The 19,289-nt window shown below is 53.1% G+C and overlaps 1 protein-coding gene across 2 annotated transcripts in view; it reads right to left on the reverse strand.

Moving 5' to 3' along the window:
• Window positions 1–8,091, reverse strand: part of CAMK2A (calcium/calmodulin dependent protein kinase II alpha) — a 602,280-nt gene extending 594,189 nt beyond the window's left edge. For both annotated transcript variants that reach the window (XM_078653588.1, XM_078653589.1), the window contains exon 1: window positions 7,947–8,091. In XM_078653588.1, the coding sequence (XP_078509714.1) occupies window positions 7,947–8,008 (62 nt within the window). In that variant the 5' untranslated portion in view covers window positions 8,009–8,091. The remainder of the gene's footprint in view (window positions 1–7,946) is intronic.
• Window positions 8,092–19,289: the final 11,198 nt, after the last annotated feature.

Below are 19,289 nucleotides of genomic sequence, written 5' to 3' on the forward strand. Positions count from 1 at the left end.
TGATGTAGGCCAACTGTGAGTTAAGCACCCAGCAGCAGAACTTTACGTTAGTGAGCCTGTAGCCCTCACTTCAGTGACAAAGGTAAAAAGTCCTGCTCACGTGCTACTTAACTCCTGGTAAAGGCAGTAGCCATTCACCAATATGGGGGTAGTGCTCTACATGCCCCACCTGTTTTAAAAAGACCGCAATCCGTGAGACAGGCCTATGTCATGGCACACACGCATGATCCGTGTTCATCCACGACAACAAAAAATCAGCCCATAAACCCAGACATTGCTAAAGCTGAGGCACTCAGGGCAGGGATACATGTCTGTCACCATATGAGGGACTGTTCCATCCCAACAGAGCATGGGTGCGTTGTTACGTATGTGTGCACAAACCTCACCACCCATGCCTACAGAATGATATGGCGACACGCCCAGGTATTGCACCATTTTTCTCTCTTTTTTTCTTTACCTATGCTATGCAGCATTGACAAAAAGAATTTCGGTTTTTACCGATGCTGCACAGCCTTATCAAAAAGCTTTGACGAAGTCAATAGGTCAAAAAGCAAGACCTTTTTCCTTGTCAAAACCAGTATTGTCACAGTGCGTATATCCATTGTGTTTTCCAATCGTTTTGTTCAAATTGTTTTGTTATCTGTATTTTATTAAGTTATGCTCGATATGTCCTTTTCTACGGGCCAATGTTTGTTCTAGAAGCTGAACTTTATTTGCAGTGAATGCACTAAATGCAAGGGGCATATATCATGCTCGCTGCCTCATCTCGAAAACTGTGCTGAAGAGAAATCACTTTGGTGAAGTTATTTGTGAGTCTGTTTGTGTTGAAAGTAAGAAGTTATTCATATCTACCAAGTGGCATAAGTTCATATGTGACATATCCAGCCAGGCCTGGTTGCATTTCATTCAAAGGTCCAGTGGTTTCTTCAAATTCAAAAGAAAGTGGATGGGGACAAAGTGAAGAGTAAAAATTGTTGTTCTGATTCCCTCGCTGGGGAAGGTGTCTTTGTCAAGGTGACAGTGATCAAGAGCCCTGTGGTCAAAACAAGTGCGAACGTTGTCTTGCAAAAAACACTCTAGTTGCAGCATCCTGCAAGTTTCAGAACCTGATTTACATACAGGCACAGAAAAGGGGAGCCGCGCTCGCAAATGCGTTTTCTCGCTGGCATATGTGTTTTTTGCACACTGTTGCCATCAGTTCACACAAAACACTCAACACAAAATGCTGCTGAATTGCTTAACTGTAATAGTGAATCAAGTATTGGCAAAGCAAATGTGTATGGCTTGTAAGTCCAGAGTAAACTATTAAGAAGCCTCCTGCATTGTAAAAAACAAGACAAAAGTTATTGTTTTCTACATATAATGCGCCTATAACATTATAAATGTAATTTGTGAATATTCAGAGAATAGATGGTAAAATAGTCCCTCTTTTGGTAGAAAATGATACACCAAATATCCAATAGCATGAGGTGTAAGAGAAATACTACTCTGGGTGTAGCCAAAGAGTAGTCTATGTATATATTAAAGAATTGGTAACAGAAGATCTTACAGATAGCCACGCTGGCAGGCCAGGCATACAAACGAGTGCAAAATGTGCTTGTATCAGATGCCTAGATTGTAGAAACTTTGCCCTGATACAAAAAAACAGGACAACCCACTTTGACCCATTTTGCTGCTGTGTAGTAGGGAATGGGACAATACATCGTTTACTCTAGAGTAACATGGCACAAACTAATTTTACATTACTGATACTGTTTACATAATCAGAAGGTAAGAGGAAAGAAATAACATTTAAAAGATCAGACGATATTTGGCAGATAATTAGTCTGTCCCATTACTTGAGTAGCAAATATAACCAGACCGGTTTGAGGTTTTGAATATGGTTATTTGTGTTTTTGTGGAATATGGTGGCATTGCTGTAAATCTCTATTACACAATTAAATAGTGTATAAGTAATAAAATGCCTCAATTTGTTTTGCCATCCGTCTCTTTATTTTTCCCTTTCTGCAATACAGAGTGGAGAAAAATCTGTTTGTCCCATTGAGTGCAAAAGTGGTGCTAAATGATTTGATGTGTTATTTGCATTGGTATAAAGTTTCTGTAATAAGGCTCATGAACTCCATTCAAGCAGAAAGGCATCTGACAGCAGACAACTTTGTACAGGACAAGGTTTTTGGAAGCAATCCTTGCACAGGACGTGTGTTTTTGAACAATAAGGGAGAGTGAAAATTGTTGCGGTTGGAACGATGGAAAATGTAAACATCTTACAGTGTGACAGGAGCAGATCATGGCGAGTGTACTATTCTTTTCCATGGTTCCAAATGTCAACTTCTTCCAGGTAGTATATTGCTCTGAGCCTAAGAACAAATACACTAGCTGAATCCAGTCGAGATGTGAGCACTCTTTAAATTGAAGAATGGATAAAGAGATTGGGGTCCAGAGAATGTAAAATTTTAAAAATGAGAGTCACCTGGGGAAGTGCACCTGTGAACAGTTTGTGAGTGACAATGGAGTGCGGTCTGGAGCAGAGAGTACACTGATTGAGCATCAGAGAGTGCTGTTATGTGAAATGCGAATGTCCACCAAGGGGCGTAACAGTCTCAGTTCCTAGTCCTAGTGGTGTCCCCACAGTCACCTGTCGTATTCGCCCAGAAAGTCGGCCTAGGCATGGGAGGTGCCTCCACATACATCACTGGGGTACCCCCACAAGCTTAGTAACGCCTCTGCCTCCAACAAAGATTGAGTTGGAATGAATTTTCATAAAAAGAAAATCTTCTGAGGAACTTGTGCCTTCCTTGCTTGGTTACGTATATATTTGGGTGGGTGGAATTCATCATTCGGCCTGCGGTATTGGTGGAATTTGGTGACTCTGCATCACTCTTGTAACGCCGAGTTCCAGCCAGTTTCCACCAATTGCCTTGTGGCATATTTTTTCCCTGCGAGGCTCCTGAAATGTGAGCGAGATTTGGCGTCCCCTAGCACCATTGCTTTAGCATGTTCGGCCGCAGGTGGTTACAGTCAGAGGGCTGCTTCTGGAGTAGATTTGCGGCCACTCAAGCAGCAGCAAAATCAACTTGATTTGCAGTGTTCTCTTGCTCACCGCTTGGTACCATTCACACTTTTTCAGTGCTGCTCGCACTACTGGTGCTAAATTGCAGCACAAGCAGCGCACCGTGGATTTTTCCGTCCATTGGTGGAATGCCACAGAGCATCGTGGAGTTTTTTTGTGTAAACCCGCAAAATTCCAGGGAGTGAAACTCTGCGGGTAACGCCCATCCCTAGAGGTGTATTGAAGGCCCAATCAGACGCAGCATGGAGCCAATGGATCCGGAGCTGTTTTCAGAGTGGGGCTGCTGCTATCGATTCTATATCACTGAAGCAACTGAGATAGTGAAAACTCCAAACATTACACAAAGTGCAAGCGTGGCATATGAGCCATTCCTATTCAACAGGAGAGTGGTAGGCGAGAGGTATGTATCCAGTTGCCCTGAGTATATGACTAAAGCATGGTCTGGTAGGGAACTGTCATTTACTAAATACATGTTTTCCATTGGCATTTCCTCTTGAAATTGCCACTAAATATGTATTGGAATGCCCGTTTTACTTCTATACATACATGGTACAACATGGGGAAATTGGGTTTCAGCATATAGTTAGCATTTGCATATCACTCAAGAAAAGTGTCTTGATTTCTTTTGATCATATTATAATCTTTGCTTCCATCAAACATCAGAATTATAAAAAAAATCACAAAGCCTCACTTGTACTTTCCTTGCTGCTGATATATTTTGAAATATTTGTAAATGCAATTACAATACAATACGTACAGCACATTTGCCGTTTCAAGGTTGTGTTAGTTAGAAAGCATTTGCCATCGTAGAGCCTTTCCATCATGCTCTCTTTTCGCCCGGATAGATTGTCTCTTTGTTCATGTTACAAATTTCTCTTACCGTGCAGTTTCAGAAAGGAAAATTAAGCACCAATCTCCATGTTAAAAGAATAAGCAACAATTTGTCAGAACTTGAAGACATTGACATCTGTCTTTGAACGCACAACAAATGCAACAATATAAAAAAGTATTTAAATGCCTCTTTATTTCTCTCTCTCCTCCTGAAAGTTTATTTTGAGAGTGCTGCAGCCCCTCCTACATCTCACTTCCTGTCGTCCCACAAGGAGTTCTACTTTGCATGGGACAGAAATGCAAGCTGAAATGCTCAGTACAACTTACCAGGGGCGGCCTTAGGCATGTGCAAGCTGTGCACCTGCACAGGGCCACCAAACCCTAGGGGCCACCACGCCAATATATATTCTTAGTATAATAATCCTCTGAGGGTGGATACATATTTGTGTGGCAGCCCCTGGCAGGGATTTGGTGGCCTCTGGCTCTGTTCCACTTCCAAACACCCTGACCCCCCTCTCCCCCCTCCTCTTCACTGGCCTCCACGCTCAGTCCCACCCAGACCCCCTCTTCCGGGGCCCCCTACCTACGCTCCCTGCCCAGGGCTGCCGTGAGCCTAGATCCGCCCCTGAACTTACACAGGACAGGTCAGTGACTGCAGCTCACTTCAAGGGGCATACCATGTCCCACAGCTGTCATCACATCAGCAAGGGCCTGACACGGAGTTTGGCAGACTGGCACTTGGTCGCAAATGTGACGGCTCCCCAGCCTGCCTTATTGCAAGTGCCATGTGATATAATGCTCTTGTTCTAAAGCGGAAGGGATTTCCATCACCAAACTGTAATCAGGCCTAAGTGAGAACATTTCAGTTAAAGAGACAACTTCACAGCTCTCCCTGCAATTTACACAGCATAGTAATCGGCGCTCAATTTAGAAGGTAAACCATAACTAACAGCTGTCACTGCGGCTTCCAAAGCAGGGCTGGTGATTGCAGCTCAATTCAGAGGGCAAAACACAGCCCACAGCTCTCCCTGCAGATTTCACTGCACAGTCAGTGATTACTGCACAGTCAAAGTGACAACCCCATGTCTCTCATTCATTGCATCTTGCATAACACAGTCTTGGGCCTATGTACATCGCTCTTGCACCACCCAACGTGGTGCAAGAGAGACGCAACTTAAAAATGAGGTTTATGAAGCCCGGCAAGGCAGGAGGTCGACTGCATGCTCCCAGCAGAGGGGAGGCAGAGTGGGGAGGAGGACGGGGACACACACAGGCACGCACGCACACATACACGTCACACATAGAAGAAGGGTTTTAGTCCTACTTTCATGTCTAACCTGTCCAGGTTATTGTGTCTCAAAAATCTGGTCACCCTAATCCTGTACCAATATTCTACAGGACAGCAACGTGTTGACCTCGTGGTTAAATAGGTGATACGATTTTCTGAAAATAATTTTAAATTAAGTTTGTGATCCAGTCACAGTCCTGTCCCTAAAAAACTGCCTCAGCATCCTCGCCGTTGTCCCGCGCTTTCTATGTCTTGCCCCATGCACTCTCGGTTGTCCCCTGCATCCTTTCGATGGTCCACGCATCCTTTGTATTGCTGCGAGTGGTTCCCGGTGTGTCCCGTGTGCTCGCGGTGGATACGGCCGGGGTATGCTCTTATGCATCTGAGTCCGATGGATACAGTACCGCTGCCTCCACTGCGCGGGGGGCTCCCAGTACCCCGTGGCCTGAGGCGCGAACACGACCAATGAGGTGGATGCGCGGCTGATAACGAGCTCGAGGGAACTAACTGCTGGAAATGAGGCCTTGTGATGTGAACATGCACCATCCGCTCCTGAGGAGAGAGGGACGTCTTTCATGTCTGCCCCCACGGCTGTTTGGGGCCCACGCCCTCCGCCCCACACTCCCAGGTTTGAGTTTCCTCGTCCTGGCGTTTTTGAAACATTCTTTGCATTGCACGGCGGCGTCGTGAGCACGCGTCCTGCAGTCTGCACCGGCTGCCTTTGCATGACTCCGCCTCATTTGCGTTTGTACTTTTCTTGGATTTACAAAGCAAATTATGTATGGGTCGTCAAGTAACCAAAACAGAGCTAAAGACAGGTGATTTCAGGGTTTTTGGCACCCGTCGATCCCTGGCTTTCACAAACAGACACCACAGGTGCAGGACGCAGCTCTCCCTGCTCAGATCACGTGACAGGGGCCCAGAGCTCGCTGCAGGGACCTCGGGGCTGACAGGTACCCATCAAGTTTGAAGACCACTGCATTGCAACCAGGGGAGGTTTGCTGTTTAGCCCCCGGGAAGAGGCGCCCTCTGGTGGTTAAACTTCAGGCGTTGGAAACAAAACCACAATTTGCTTTTAATCCAAGCTTGTTCCCTTGAACAGAGGTGAGGGGTTCTCGGTTCACGGTTTGCCAAGCTGACCTCCGATCACTATGCAAGATGTCGAGCAGAAGTCTGGGCATTAAGTAACACCTGGACACCACGTATCACTGTGCACGCGCGTGATGTGCATCGGAATGTTGGGGTTGCGCCCGACTGTGTGATCGAAGCACCTTTCGCATGCTGTGTATCACATATTTTTAAAGCGCTTCAAACTCAGATGTACATGTCTAAGCACTGCAACCAGCAACACGTTATAACTCGGTGCACCGTGTTTCGCTCTCAACAAAGATGAGTCTGAACTGAGGCCGGGTACGCTGGGCAGGGAGCGTTCTACAACCACAGGGGGATATTGTGAGTTCGGGATATTGCGCCCGAGCTGGCTATGGATTTCATCCTTCCGAGGTCAATGTAAGTAATAGAGACAAACAGTAGAGTTAGATAAAAGCGACTTCTGAACCCCCAGCGCTCGGACAGCAGAGCTCGATTACGCGCTCTATAAATTGTCGGTCTGTTTGCTCCACGTGCGGCGCCGCAGGGCAGCGGCGCAGCCGACAGATGCTCCCTTAACCTTGGGCTCCAGGACTTCTAAGCGTCTGATCTTCGTCTTCAGCATCCTTGGAAGAGCTTCACTCCCGCACCACAACCTCTGCTCCCGTTCGCAGCATCCACCGCTGCGGTGGCTGGTCGCCAGCCAGAGGCGTCCCTCGTGGGCTGAGCGCCAACATGGAGCTCCGGAGCGCAGAGCGCTATACGCGTCACCGGACACTTCCCCAATCCCCTTACTCACTGGTTGATCCTCGCCGTTGGCGAGGGTACCAGCCCCGCCCGTGATCAAACAAGAATGTTTAGGAAAATATGTATGCTCTTGTTAAACCAGTAAGCGACAGCTGCGAGCCTCAAACTCTCGGAGCGCCCTCACACATTCTCACCCGCAGGCGAGGCACGAGAGTGCCTGCAGCGGTCTCGCTTCCTCGCAGGCTGCCTGCTCCCCGGAAGCATAAGCAATCCCTGCCTGCTCAGGCAAGCAGTCGGCGAAGGGCGCTCCTGCTCAGCTGGCTTCCCGCGGCCAGTCTCTTGTCGCAGTCCCCCCTCCCCTCACACGCACAGACCGCTTCCCTCCTCGCTGGCTCCGTGGCTGCACCCTCTCTGCAGTGATCTGTGTGTATGCTGCAGGCCACAGGTGTGAATCGTGCAGAGTGTTCACACACCGGAAGATGTATAGCGCCCTGATGCTCTCTCCTCGGCAGCAAAGTGGCGCTTTATAAAAAAAAAAACCTTGAAAGCGCGCCTTTTCTGACAGGCATCCGGACCACGTTCAAACTCACTACCTTATAGTAGGCAACTGCTGCCAAGACAGACCATCCGTGATTTATGGCAAGACGATCCACCCCGTCGGTTCTGTGCCCCATCCCTCTAGTGAAATCAAGACGTATAGGGGTCGCCTGAACACCAATACATCTGGGAGTGCCACTGAGCGGGGAATAGTTGGGGCTTTTGCAAGCCCCGAGATAGAATGCAGTTTCAGGGATGCTAATGTCAATGGGCAACTTCTGGGCGTGGGCACGTGCGGACGCTGTACCGCCGGGCACCCCATTTCGCTGTGCAACCCGCCCCCTGCACCAATTGCATTCCACGTGAAGGCGAATCCCAACTTACTTGCCCAGTTCTTCGAATAGCTGGTATTCCTCGCTGAAGCGGGTGCAGGTGATGGTAGCCATGTCTGGCGCGAGTGCGGACGAGTGCTGGGGCGCTCTGGGTGCTTCCCTGCCCTCTGTCTTCCTCGCTGGTCACCTCTTGCCCTTTGTCTCCCTCTCCCTGCCCGTGCTCTACGCAGAGGTGAGCTAGGACGAGTGCCCGAGTGACAACCTTACGGATAATGAAGAGAGCGAATTCTCCTGCCAGCCTCCTTCGCTTTCGTCAGCATCTCGTTCCCAATGGCAACCACCTCTGGAACGCCCTATCTTTGTTGCCAGGGCAACCGTTTCCCAAACACCTGCCCCTGCTGCCAGGGGCTCGTTCGCGCCCTTCTTCACTTCAGTTGCCCTGACAACTACATCTGGGCTTCTAAATAAGACTAGTCACTTTACTGCCCTTGTATTTATTTTCCCGTTACTTATCCCGGGATGCATACTTAATAGTTAAAGGCAAAACCATAAACATACCGTTGGATCTGACACGCGTGTTCTCATGGCAACTGTAGTTTTCATTTCGCGAGATGGTCCCTAAGACAGGAGGCGGTTGCTATGACGACTGCATCCCGTGCCCTAGAAATACAGGTATTGCCCAGTTGCCTTGGTAACGCTGCGGTCCCCAGATTTGCAGTGAGAGCGACCAGTGATATGATTTTAAGACTTTTGCATTATTCAGCTTTATCAAGATGACTTTTACGATAAAAAAAATGCGCAGAGGTCAGCTCGTCACCTCGAACAGGAAAAAACACACCCTTCTTTTTTAGATGGGCGCCTACTTTTTAAGTTTACTCTCCTCGCACATTGCGCTACTGCAAGCTGTTGCGTGAACGTGATTGGAGGAACTGACAGGTGAATCCTTTAGGAAAACAGTGCAATGCGGACTTGTACGACGCCTACCTGTGCAGGAAATATCAAGACACTGCGCATTTAAAACGGAGTCGGGAGTGCCTGATTTTCTGGTGGAAAAGTTCCCAGCTCTTTGTCACTTGTAAAAAGTGAAAGTGTACTCGAGGCACGAATGCAAGCAGGACATTTCCCCTCCAATGGGAGAGAGAGGACACCTTAATTGGCGCGCAGAGGACCACTTTACTCATCCGGGCTCTGGCGTCGCTTCACTTGCGGCTCTAAAGATAGCTAAGCCAGTGGGCTCTGCAGGGCCGTCCGCCATGAAAGAGCAGTAGTGGCACGTGGCTGTAGGGGCTGCGAGGAGTCCACCGTTAGGGGCTGCTAGGAGTCCTTTGTCTGCGCACCCAGAGGCTATCTAGTGGCACGTGGCTGTAGGGGCTGCAAGGAGTCCGCCCTCTGCACACCCAGGGGCTATCACTAGTGGCTCGTGGCTGTAGGGGCTGCAAGGTGTCCTCCTTCTGCACACCCAGGGGCTATCACTAGTGGCACGTGGCTGTAGGGGCTGCGAGGAATCCGCCGTCTGCACACCCAGGGGCTATCACTAGTGGCACGTGGCTGTAGGGGCTGCGAGGAATCCGCCGTCTGCACACCCAGGGGCTATCACTAGTGGCACGTGGGTGTAGGGGCTGCGAGGAATCCGCTGTCTGCACACCCAGGGGCTATCACTAGTGGCACGTGGGTGTAGGGGCTGCGAGGAATCCGCTGTCTGCACACCCAGGGGCTACCACTAGTGGCACGTGGGTGCAGGGGCTGCGAGGAGTCCACTCTCTGCACGCCCAGGGGGTATCACTAGTGGCACGTGGCTGTAGAGGCTGCAAGGAATCCACCGTCTGCACACCCAGGGGCTATCACTGGTGCCACGTGGGAGTAGGGACTGCGAGGAGTCCACTGTCTGTGCACCCAGGGGGTATCACTAGTGGCACGTGGCTGTAGGGGCTGCAAGGAGTCTGTTGTCTGCACACCCAGGGGCTATCACTAGTGGCACGTGGCTGTAGGGGCTGCAAGGAGTCAGCTGTCTGCGCACCCAGGGGCTATCACTAGAGGCACATGGCTGTAGGGGCTGCTAGGAGTCAGCTGTCTGCGCACCCACGGGCTATCACTAGTGCCACTTGGCTGTAGGGGCTGCGAGGAGCCCGCTGTCTGCGCACCTAGGGGCTATCACTAGTGACACGTGGGTGTAGGGGCTGCGAGGAGTCCGCCGTCTACGCACCCAGGTGCAATCACTAGTGCCACGTGGCTTTAGGGCCTGCGAGGAGTCCGCCGTCTGCGCACCCATGGACTATCACTAGTGGCACATGGGTGCAGGGGCTGCGAGGAGTCCACCATCTGCGCACCCAGGGGCTATCACTAGTGGCACGTGGGTGTAGGGGCTGCGAGGAGTCCGCTGTCTGCGCACCCAGGGGCTATCACTAGTGGCACGTGGCTGTAGGGGCTGCTAGGAGTCCTTTGTCTGTGCACCAAGGGGGTATCACTAGTGGCACGTGGCTGTAGGGGATGCGAGGAGTCCGCTGTCTGCACACCCACGGGCTATCACTAGTGCCACTTGGCTGTAGGGGCTGCGAGGAGTCCGCTGTCTGCGCATCTAGGGGCTATCACTAGTGACACGTGGCTGTAGGGCCTGCGAGGAGTCCGCCGTCTGCGCACCCAGGGGCTATCACTAGTGGCACGTGGCTGTAGGGGCTGCTAGGAGTCCGCTGTCTGCGCACCCAGGGGCTATCACTAGTGGCACGTGGCTGTAGGGGCTGCTAGGAGTCCTTTGTCTGTGCACCCAGGGGCTATCACTAGTGGCACGTGGCTGTAGGGGCTGCGAGGAGTCCGCTGTCTGCACACCCACGGGCTATCACTAGTGCCACTTGGCTGTAGGGGCTGCGAGGAGTCCGCTGTCTGCGCATCTAGGGGCTATCACTAGTGACACGTGGCTGTAGGGCCTGCGAGGAGTCCGCCGTCTGCGCACCCAGGGGCTATCACTAGTGGCACGTGGCTGTAGGGGCTGCTAGGAGTCCACTGTCTGCGCACCCAGGGGCTATCACTAGTGGCACGTGGCTGTAGGGGCTGCTAGGAGTCCGCTGTCTGCGCACCCAGGGGCTATCACTAGTGGCACATGGGTGTAGGGGCTGCGAGGAGTCCGCTGTCTGCGAACCCAGGGGCTATCACTAGTGGCACGTGGCTGTAGGGGCTGCTAGGAGTCCTTTGTCTGTGCACCCAGGGGGTATCACTAGTGGCACGTGGCTGTAGGGGCTGCGAGGAGTCCGCTGTCTGCACACCCACGGGCTATCACTAGTGCCACTTGGCTGTAGGGGCTGCGAGGAGTCCGCTGTCTGCGCATCTAGGGGCTATCACTAGTGACACGTGGCTGTAGGGCCTGCGAGGAGTCCGCCGTCTGCGCACCCAGGGGCTATCACTAGTGGCACGTGGTTGCAGGGGCTGCGAGGAGTCCACGATCTGCGCACCCAGGGGCTATCACTAGTGGCACGTGGTTGCAGGGGCTGCGAGGAGTCCACCATCTGCACACCCAGAGGCAATCACTAGTGGCACATGGGTGTAGGGGCTGCGAGGAAACGGCTGTCTGCACATGAAGTATGTCTTGCGCACACGGAGGAGTCCGCTGCGCCTCAGCTATGACTTGCACACGCGGAAGAGGACAATTCACACAGATGAGCGCACAGCAAGGGGCCATTTGTCTTTGCTGTGCCCAGGGCCCCTGGCTCACTCCCGGCTCTGCCAAGGGGGGTTTCGGGGGCAGCCGAGCACCGCTAGTTCTGCCCCCGGGCAGATTGGGAGGGGGTGGGGGCCAGATGGGCGAGGCCATTTTGTGGCTTTGGGCTGCTTTGGGAATAGCCCAAATGCAGCCAAATCTTAAAAAGATTGGTTACTGTGCAGGGTTTGGTGTGACAGGCTATTGGCGCTCAAACAGGTAGCTAAAAGAGGTGACTGAGTAAAGGATGTCGTTTAGGAGTATGATGCTGCCAGGAAAGGGGAAACACCCAGAACCCCTAAGAAGATCAGGAGCAAGGCCCTGATCTATACAATGAGATTCAAAACCTGGGCACACATATATATATCAACAGTACAAAAGGTAATACGTAAGTATAGTCGACACCGGATTTATATTTTGCACATTTTATACGTGTAGATGATCTTTAAAAAAGACAAACGCCAGCCGACACGTGTTTCGTCAAAGGACAGTGCCTATGACTCTTCAGGGCTCAATAGCGTCATAATGGTATCGTTGATCCGGTGATAATTCCAACCCGGAAGCGGGTAAAATATGAGGAAAACTAATGATAAGCAGTGGTCAAACGGGCGACCACGGAGGAATCTGTGCAAGCAGAGCTCCTCCTGTCAGCGTCTTGTCGGTAAGGTAAGGGCTCGGTTTTTACCCTTACCGACGAGACGCTGACAGGAGGAGCTCTGCTTGCACAGATTCCTCCGTGGTCCCGGACGCACTCGCCCGTTTGACCACTGCTTATAATTTGTTTTCCTCATATTTTACCCGCTTCCGGGTTGGAATTATCACCGGATCAACGATACCATTATGACGCTATAGAGCCCTGAAGAGTCATAGGCACTGTCCTTTGACGAAACACGTGTCGGCTGGCGTTTGTCTTTCTTAAAGATCATCTACACGTATAAAATGTGCAAAATATAAATCCGGTGTCGACTATACTTACGTATTACCTTTTGTACTGTTGATATATATATATGTGTGCCCAGGTTTTGAATCAAATCTTAAAAAGATAGCCCAAGGCTACTTAAGGGATTTTGGCGCCCACCCAGCCACCGTTTTAGGTTCTGGTGACCTGGTGGCTGAGAGCGCTGTAGTGGCAGGAATTTTTGTCGTGGGCTGAGGCCTTTGGTGTTGCTTTCGGTGTGGTTCGTGGCGCGATCAATTTAGTGATGGCTAGTGAGGACTACCGTGTGTTAGAAGCCATCCGCCTGCTCAGTGAGGCAGGCCGGATGGATCTGTTGTTGGGCCCCCAGGGAGGAGCGCGCCCTGTGAGGCGCGCATCTGCAGGAGTGGCGGCGGCTGTTTTGCCTGTTCGCTGACACGCAAGTTGGTGAAGTTGCAAGTGAGCCATCAGAGCCGGGCCCCCAAGGGCCGCGCGAATGCCAGGGGCGCGGCCCTGGATGTGGGAGGTCTGGGTGCGGTGGGGCGGGGGTGGGTCCACGGGCAGGCGAAAGCCTCTGCGGGGAGCACAGTGTGCATCTCCCCGCCGCCCGCGATGGAGTCTTCTGACAGCCCCGGTGCATCAGGGGCGGTCTCTGTAGGGCGGGAGGTGAGACGTGGAGCGTCCGGAAGGGAAGCAAGGGCCCCTCTGGTGACAGCTGGGGGCTCACGCGGTGCTGGTTCAAGGCAGCATAGGGAAGACGTGGGGAGCGCCTCCCCGCCCCGGGTGCTGGAAGTGTCTGGCCGCTCCGTATGTTCGGGAGCGGCCTCGGGCGGGGCCCGAACCTGTGGGCGGGGCACATTGCGCGCCCGTTTACGAGGGTAAGAAGATGGCAGGCAAGAGTGTGTGCACGAGGAGGGGGGAGAGGCCCTCCCCCTTATGGCTAGTGAGGACTACCGTGTGTTAGAAGCCATCCGCCTGCTCAGCGGCAGGCCGGATGGATCTGTTGTTGGGCCCCTAGGGAGGAGCGCGCCCTGTGAGGCGCGCGTCTGCAGGCGTGGCGGCAGCTATTTTTGCCTGTTCGCCGACACGCAAGTTGGCGAAGTTGCAAGTGAGCAGTCAGGGCCGCGCCCTCAAGGGCCGCGCGGATGCCTGGGGCGTGGCCCTGGATGTGGGAGGTCTGGGTGTGGGGGGGTGGGGGTGGGGCCGTGGGCGGGCAAAAGCCTCCGCGGGGGAGCACAGTGTGCATCTCCCCGCCTACCGGAATGGAGTCTTCTGACAGCCCCAGTGCATCGGGGGCGGTCTCTGTAGGGGGGAGGTGAGACGTGGGGCGTCCGGAAGGGAAGCAAGGGCCCCTCTGGTGACAGCCGGGGGCTCCCGCGGTGCTGGTTCAAGGCAGCATAGGGAAGACGCAGGGAGTGCCTCCCCGCCCCGGGCGCTGGAAGTGTCTGGCCGCTCCGTATGTTCGGGAGAGGCCGCGGTCGGGGCCCAAACTTGTGGGCGGGGCAGATTGCGCGCCCGTTTACGAGGGTAAAAAGATGGCAGGCAAGAGTGTGTGCGCGAGGAGATGGGAGAGCCCCTTCCCGAATCGGACCTCATCAGGCAGGGGCAGCGCACGAGGGAGGAAGGCGGCCCCCGGAAAGAGGGTGGGGGGGCAGAGACAGGGGAGGTCTTGCAAGGGCACAGGTGGATGGGGGGCATGGGAGGGGGTCTCCTTGCAGGAGAAAGCGGGGGGCACAGGGGGAGCGGAGGGAGGGCTGGGTAGTGGAGGGGCCTGGATGGAGTGGGGGCTGGCGGGCAGAGGTGGGGGGATGTCCCCGTTGCTTGTAGACTTGGAGGGCAGCGAAAGGGACTGGGAGGGGCTGGATGTTTTCGACTCCTGGGCAGAGGGAGTCAGGGAGGCTCAGGGGACTGGCGGGGGCACAGCGCAGAGGGAGGATGGGGTGTTGGGATCCCCGTGGCAGGGGGGGGGAGGGAGGGGGAGGAGAGGGGGGGGTCTCGGAGAAAGGGGATTGGGGTGTAGGGGGGGTCTCTTCGGATGAGGGGGGGCCGGGGTCAGGGGCCTGGCATGGAGCGAGGACGAGGAGGATGGGGGTCGGGAGGTGGACCTTAGGTCTGTAGGTAGGGCGTGGGCAGCCGGTGCTCAGGGGGCGATATGGGGGCACGGGCGAGGTGCAGACCGACGGACCCAGCACACCAGTCTTGCCGTTTGTTTTTCAGGAGGACGTGCGCTGCAGGGTTCCAGACTTGGCAGAGCTGGGGACGGCCCGATGGCGCCAAGGCGAAGGGAGGGCTGAGCCTCCCGGAGCGTGCCTGGTACCAGCAGGCGATCCCGTCGCGGCCGGCAGAAGAAGACCCACTGTGGGCTTGCCGACCCCTACACCCACAGGGCCGCTACAGCTTGGGGAGCAGCATCCGAGAAGGAGCGACGCAAATGTTATTTTTAATGTTGCAAGATGGGTGCAGTCGGCGCCGCTGGCCGGAAGGGCTGGGGGTTTTCGAGGTGTTGAAATAGTTTATGATGATGACAGTTTGGAGGAAGAGGAGTTGAGAGATGGTGAGGGTGGAGGGGGGCCGAGTAATGCTATTCGTAGTATGTTACAGGTGTCACAGTGCCAGGAGGGGAGTACGGGCCGGGAATTGCGCTGGGAGGCGAGATCGGCCCCCTTGGATCAGAGGAGTGGAGAGCGTCGGTCGGCTTCCTTGGCACCAGGTAAAAAAGCGGCGAGTGCAGCGAGGATGGTTTCGGTGGGGGTGGGGGGGTGGGGTTGGGGGGACATGCCGAGGAAGGGGACGTGTGTGTCTGAGAAAGGAGTAGGCCCAGATGTGGTGATGGAGGAACCGGTGGGTGAGGTGCTGGAGGGCAAGAAGGACGCTGGTGCGGGGTCCTCGGGGACGGGGCCGACGGGGGCAAAGGGGCCGGAGATGCTAGAGCCGCGGGCGGGGCTGCCGCAGGGGAGGACGGTGTGAAGGTGGAGAGCAAGGAATTGAAGGTCAAGCGGCTGCCGTATATAGGGGTCACAACAAAGCTGTTAGGGGCTCATTTGATGTTGTCTACTAAGGAGGTCTGCCCAATGGCAGTAGTAAGAGTTATAGTGTGATATCTGAGATAGAGCAGCAAAACACACACGGAAAGCAATAAACAATTTTGTTTATAAAATAAATTGAAATAAAATGAATGACAATGAACAAAAATACTTTTTTGTATCAAGCAGAGTGATTAGCACACGTCTGCTCCGCATCCACCCGGGAGAAGATACTTTCAAATCCAGGAAATGTAAGATAACTTTGAACATTATCATTATCACAGGGTCAGACTGATTTGCATATGGCCATGTCTGAACTGGGGTGGTGGAGTGAGCTAAAGAATGGTGATGGATTAAACCCAGATCAGTTGACTGGGGGTGAGTGTTTGATTTGCTCAAGCTCTCCGTCCATCATCCCCTTTGGTATCGCTTTGTTCGCCCTGATTTGGCAGGGTATGCCCAGACGTGGGTCCCTTGCTCACTCTACCACTGGATTAAAGATAGCCTGGCTGATGAGGATTATGAATCCGAAACCGGTCCCAGGATGCTTGTTTCCGGTCCAGGAAAGACATGGCTTGGCAGTTCGGGCTGGACTGTTCCCATGAGGCACAGGGTCAGACTGATTTGCATATGGCCATGTCTGAACTGGGGTGGTGAAGTGAGCTAAAGAATGGTGATGGATTAAACTCAGATCATTTGACTGGGGGTGAGTGTTGATTTGCTCAAGCGCTCCATCCATCATCCCCTTTGGTGGAGCTAAGGGTCAGCAGCAGGGGGGACAGCAGTGGCAGGCAGGTGGTTTGCGGTCTGGGACGCAGCAGCAGTCTGGGAGTGGTAGAGGGCCAAAGGGCCTGGGCCCAAGGGCTCGTACTCCAGTTAGACTCAATCGCTTAGTGGCAGCCCTTCAGGCTTATCTGGATAGAGGGCTGCTGATCGCCTGCGGTCGGGGTTTCAGGAGGGGTTTCGGCTGGGCTACGAGGGGCCGTGGGTTCGGAAGTGGGCTGACAATTTAAGGTCCGCCAAGGAGCATCCGGAGGTGGTGCAGGAGAAGCTGAATAAGGAAGTGGGAGAGGGCCGCATGGTTGGACCCTTTGAGGATTGGCCTTTAGTGGATTTGATTGTGTCCCCCATTGGGGTGGTGCCAAAAAAGGAGAAGGGGCAGTTTTGCCTTATTCAGCATTTGTCATGGCCCGAAGGTGGCTCTGTAAATGACTTTATTGATGAGCGGAAGACCACGGTGTCTTATTCCTCTGTTGATATTTGTAAATATCTTTCCTAGGCAATCACAACCATATACATGCACAAATTAGAGGAGGACTTGAGAAGAAAACAAGGAACTATGCAAGGTTTGTAACAATAAAAAGAATTTTGTTCTTATTTTATTCAAAATCACAAAATGAATGTAGTTAAAATTCAATAAACTGAAAAGTACATCAATAATTCATAAAAATACACAACAATCACTTGATCCTAAATACAATAAATGAATTAAAAGTATCCTTCATAAAGAAACAACAGTAAATATCGACGCGCGTTTCGGCGTTATACACGCCTTCTTCAGGAAATTACCACCAGTGACTTTTAGAATTCTCGTAGACATGCAAGATTTGGCTGCTTCCAGTCCAGTCCACCCAGACGATTGGAGCTTACTGGGGATCCAGTTTAACAGCCGCTGGTACGTGGACAAGGCACTGCCAATGGGCTGCTCAATGTCCTGCATGCTTTTTGAATGCTTTAGTACGTTCCTACAATGGTTGTTCACAGAACGGACGGGTCACCAAGGAGTAACGCACTACCTGGATGACTTTTTCTTGGTTGGCACTCCAGGCTCCATGGACAGCCAGGATGCACTGCACAGGTTTCGGGAGATCATGGGGGTGTTGGGTGTGCCATTGGCACCGGAGAAGACAGTGGGCCGTGCACGGCGCTGTCATTCTTGGGAATTGAACTGGATTCGGAGGCCCGTTTACCAGCGGACAAGCAGCAGCAAATGTTGGAGCTGCTGGAGGTTATGTTGGCATGACACAAAGTCACGGTATTGGAAATACAGGTGCTGTTGGCCACCTCAATTTCGCTTGCAGGGTGGTGCACGTGGGGCAGGCCTTTTGTCGGAGATTGAGCAGGGCTTTAGTCGGGCGGAGGCCGCCGCTTCATTACGTGCGGCTGTCCACGGGTTTTCAAGAGGACCTGAAGATGTGGCCATTCTTTTCGAAAACTTTAACGGGGTCCCCATGCAGAGGGGTGGTGACCTGGTCTGGGATGTTCAAATCTTTTCCGACGCGGCAGGGAGCAAAGGCTTCATTCTGTACTGGAGGGGAAAGTGGTGTGCGGAGAAGTGGCCCCCTGAGTGGGTGGGGGGTGGTAAGAGCATTGCCTTTCTGGAACTTTTCCCTTTGGTGGTGGCAATCTTGCTTTGGGGGAAGTGTTGGCCCACAGACGAGTGACTTTCCATGTAGAAAATATGGCTGTGGTGGAAGTGGTGAATAGGCAGTCGGCTAGGGATGCGTAGGTGCTGAAGCTGCTGCGGGTGATTGTGCTGGGCTGCTTGCGGCATGATATTGCTTTTCGCGCGGTGCATGTGCCTGGGGTGGAAAATGACATAGCCGATGCTTTGTCTCGTTCGCAGTGGGGGGAGATTCCGTGGGTTAGCCAAGGACGCGGATCCGAGCACGACCAGCATGCCGCCGCAACTGTGGTACGTAGGCAACACAGGATGTTGCAGCTGGTTTTAGGGTATTTGGCTCTCTTGACTAAGGTGACTTACATGACAGCATAGGAGGAGTTTCTGGCTTCTGGGGCGAGACGGCGGTCGGCGGGGATGGGGTGGCAGGAGGTTGTGGTGCAGTTTATCCCGTCCCTGATTGAGAAGGGGCTCTCGCGGGTCACGATAGCGGGGAAGTTGGCAGGAATCGCTTTCATGGGAAAACGTCTGTGGGGTTACGCGCCGTCGGCGGGAGAGCTTGGCTCGCGGATGCTCGAAAGTTGGGCCCGAGAGTGTGGGAGGGTGTGCCGTGTCAGGCAACCCTTGTCATGGAACCTGCTGGAACGAGTGTGGGGAGCCTTGCCTCAGGTTTGCAAGGATAACGGGGAAATCTGCCTGTTTTCCACAATAATGTCATGGATGTTTGTGGGGGCTTTTCGGGTGTCTGAGTTGTTGGGAGCCAGAGGGAGTGTTGGGATTTTGTGGTCTGAGGTTTCCTTTAGAGGGACCGAGGTATGTCTTTGGCTTCGGAAGTCTAAGACGAACTAGAGGGGTGTTGGCCAGTGGGTATACTTGCAGGCGGCGGATTCTGACTGGATATGTCCCATTCGGTGGGGTTTGAGATTGAGGGACTGGGCGCGTGGGGCGGAAGGGGCAGTTTTCAGGCACGCGGATGGGCAAGCAGCCACGGGCTCGCATGTATTGGCTATATTGCGGAAGGCATTAGCCCTTGTGGGGGGGGGATGGCAATAGCTATGGTGTGCATTCCTTTCGGATTGGCGCGGCGTCAGGGACACACAACCGAGGATGGGGGCGAGGGGACATCATGAGCTTGGGCAGGTGGTCGTCTGACTGCTACAGGCGCTATGTGCGCTGCGCGCCTAGCCAGTTATAGCGCTATTGTATCTGTTTCTTCTGTACTCACTCATGTTTTTCATTTCAGGTTCGGTGGAGGGTCCCCTCGCCAGGGATATGTCAGTGTGGATCATGGGCCACTCATTTGTCAGGCAGACGCAGGTGCAGGCCCGGTCCAGTTACTTTGGAGAGAACCTCTGATTCAATCCAGA

Source organism: Lissotriton helveticus, chromosome 7, assembly GCF_964261635.1.
Source record: "Lissotriton helveticus chromosome 7, aLisHel1.1, whole genome shotgun sequence".
In the NCBI taxonomy this organism is placed as follows: Eukaryota; Metazoa; Chordata; class Amphibia; order Caudata; family Salamandridae; genus Lissotriton; species Lissotriton helveticus.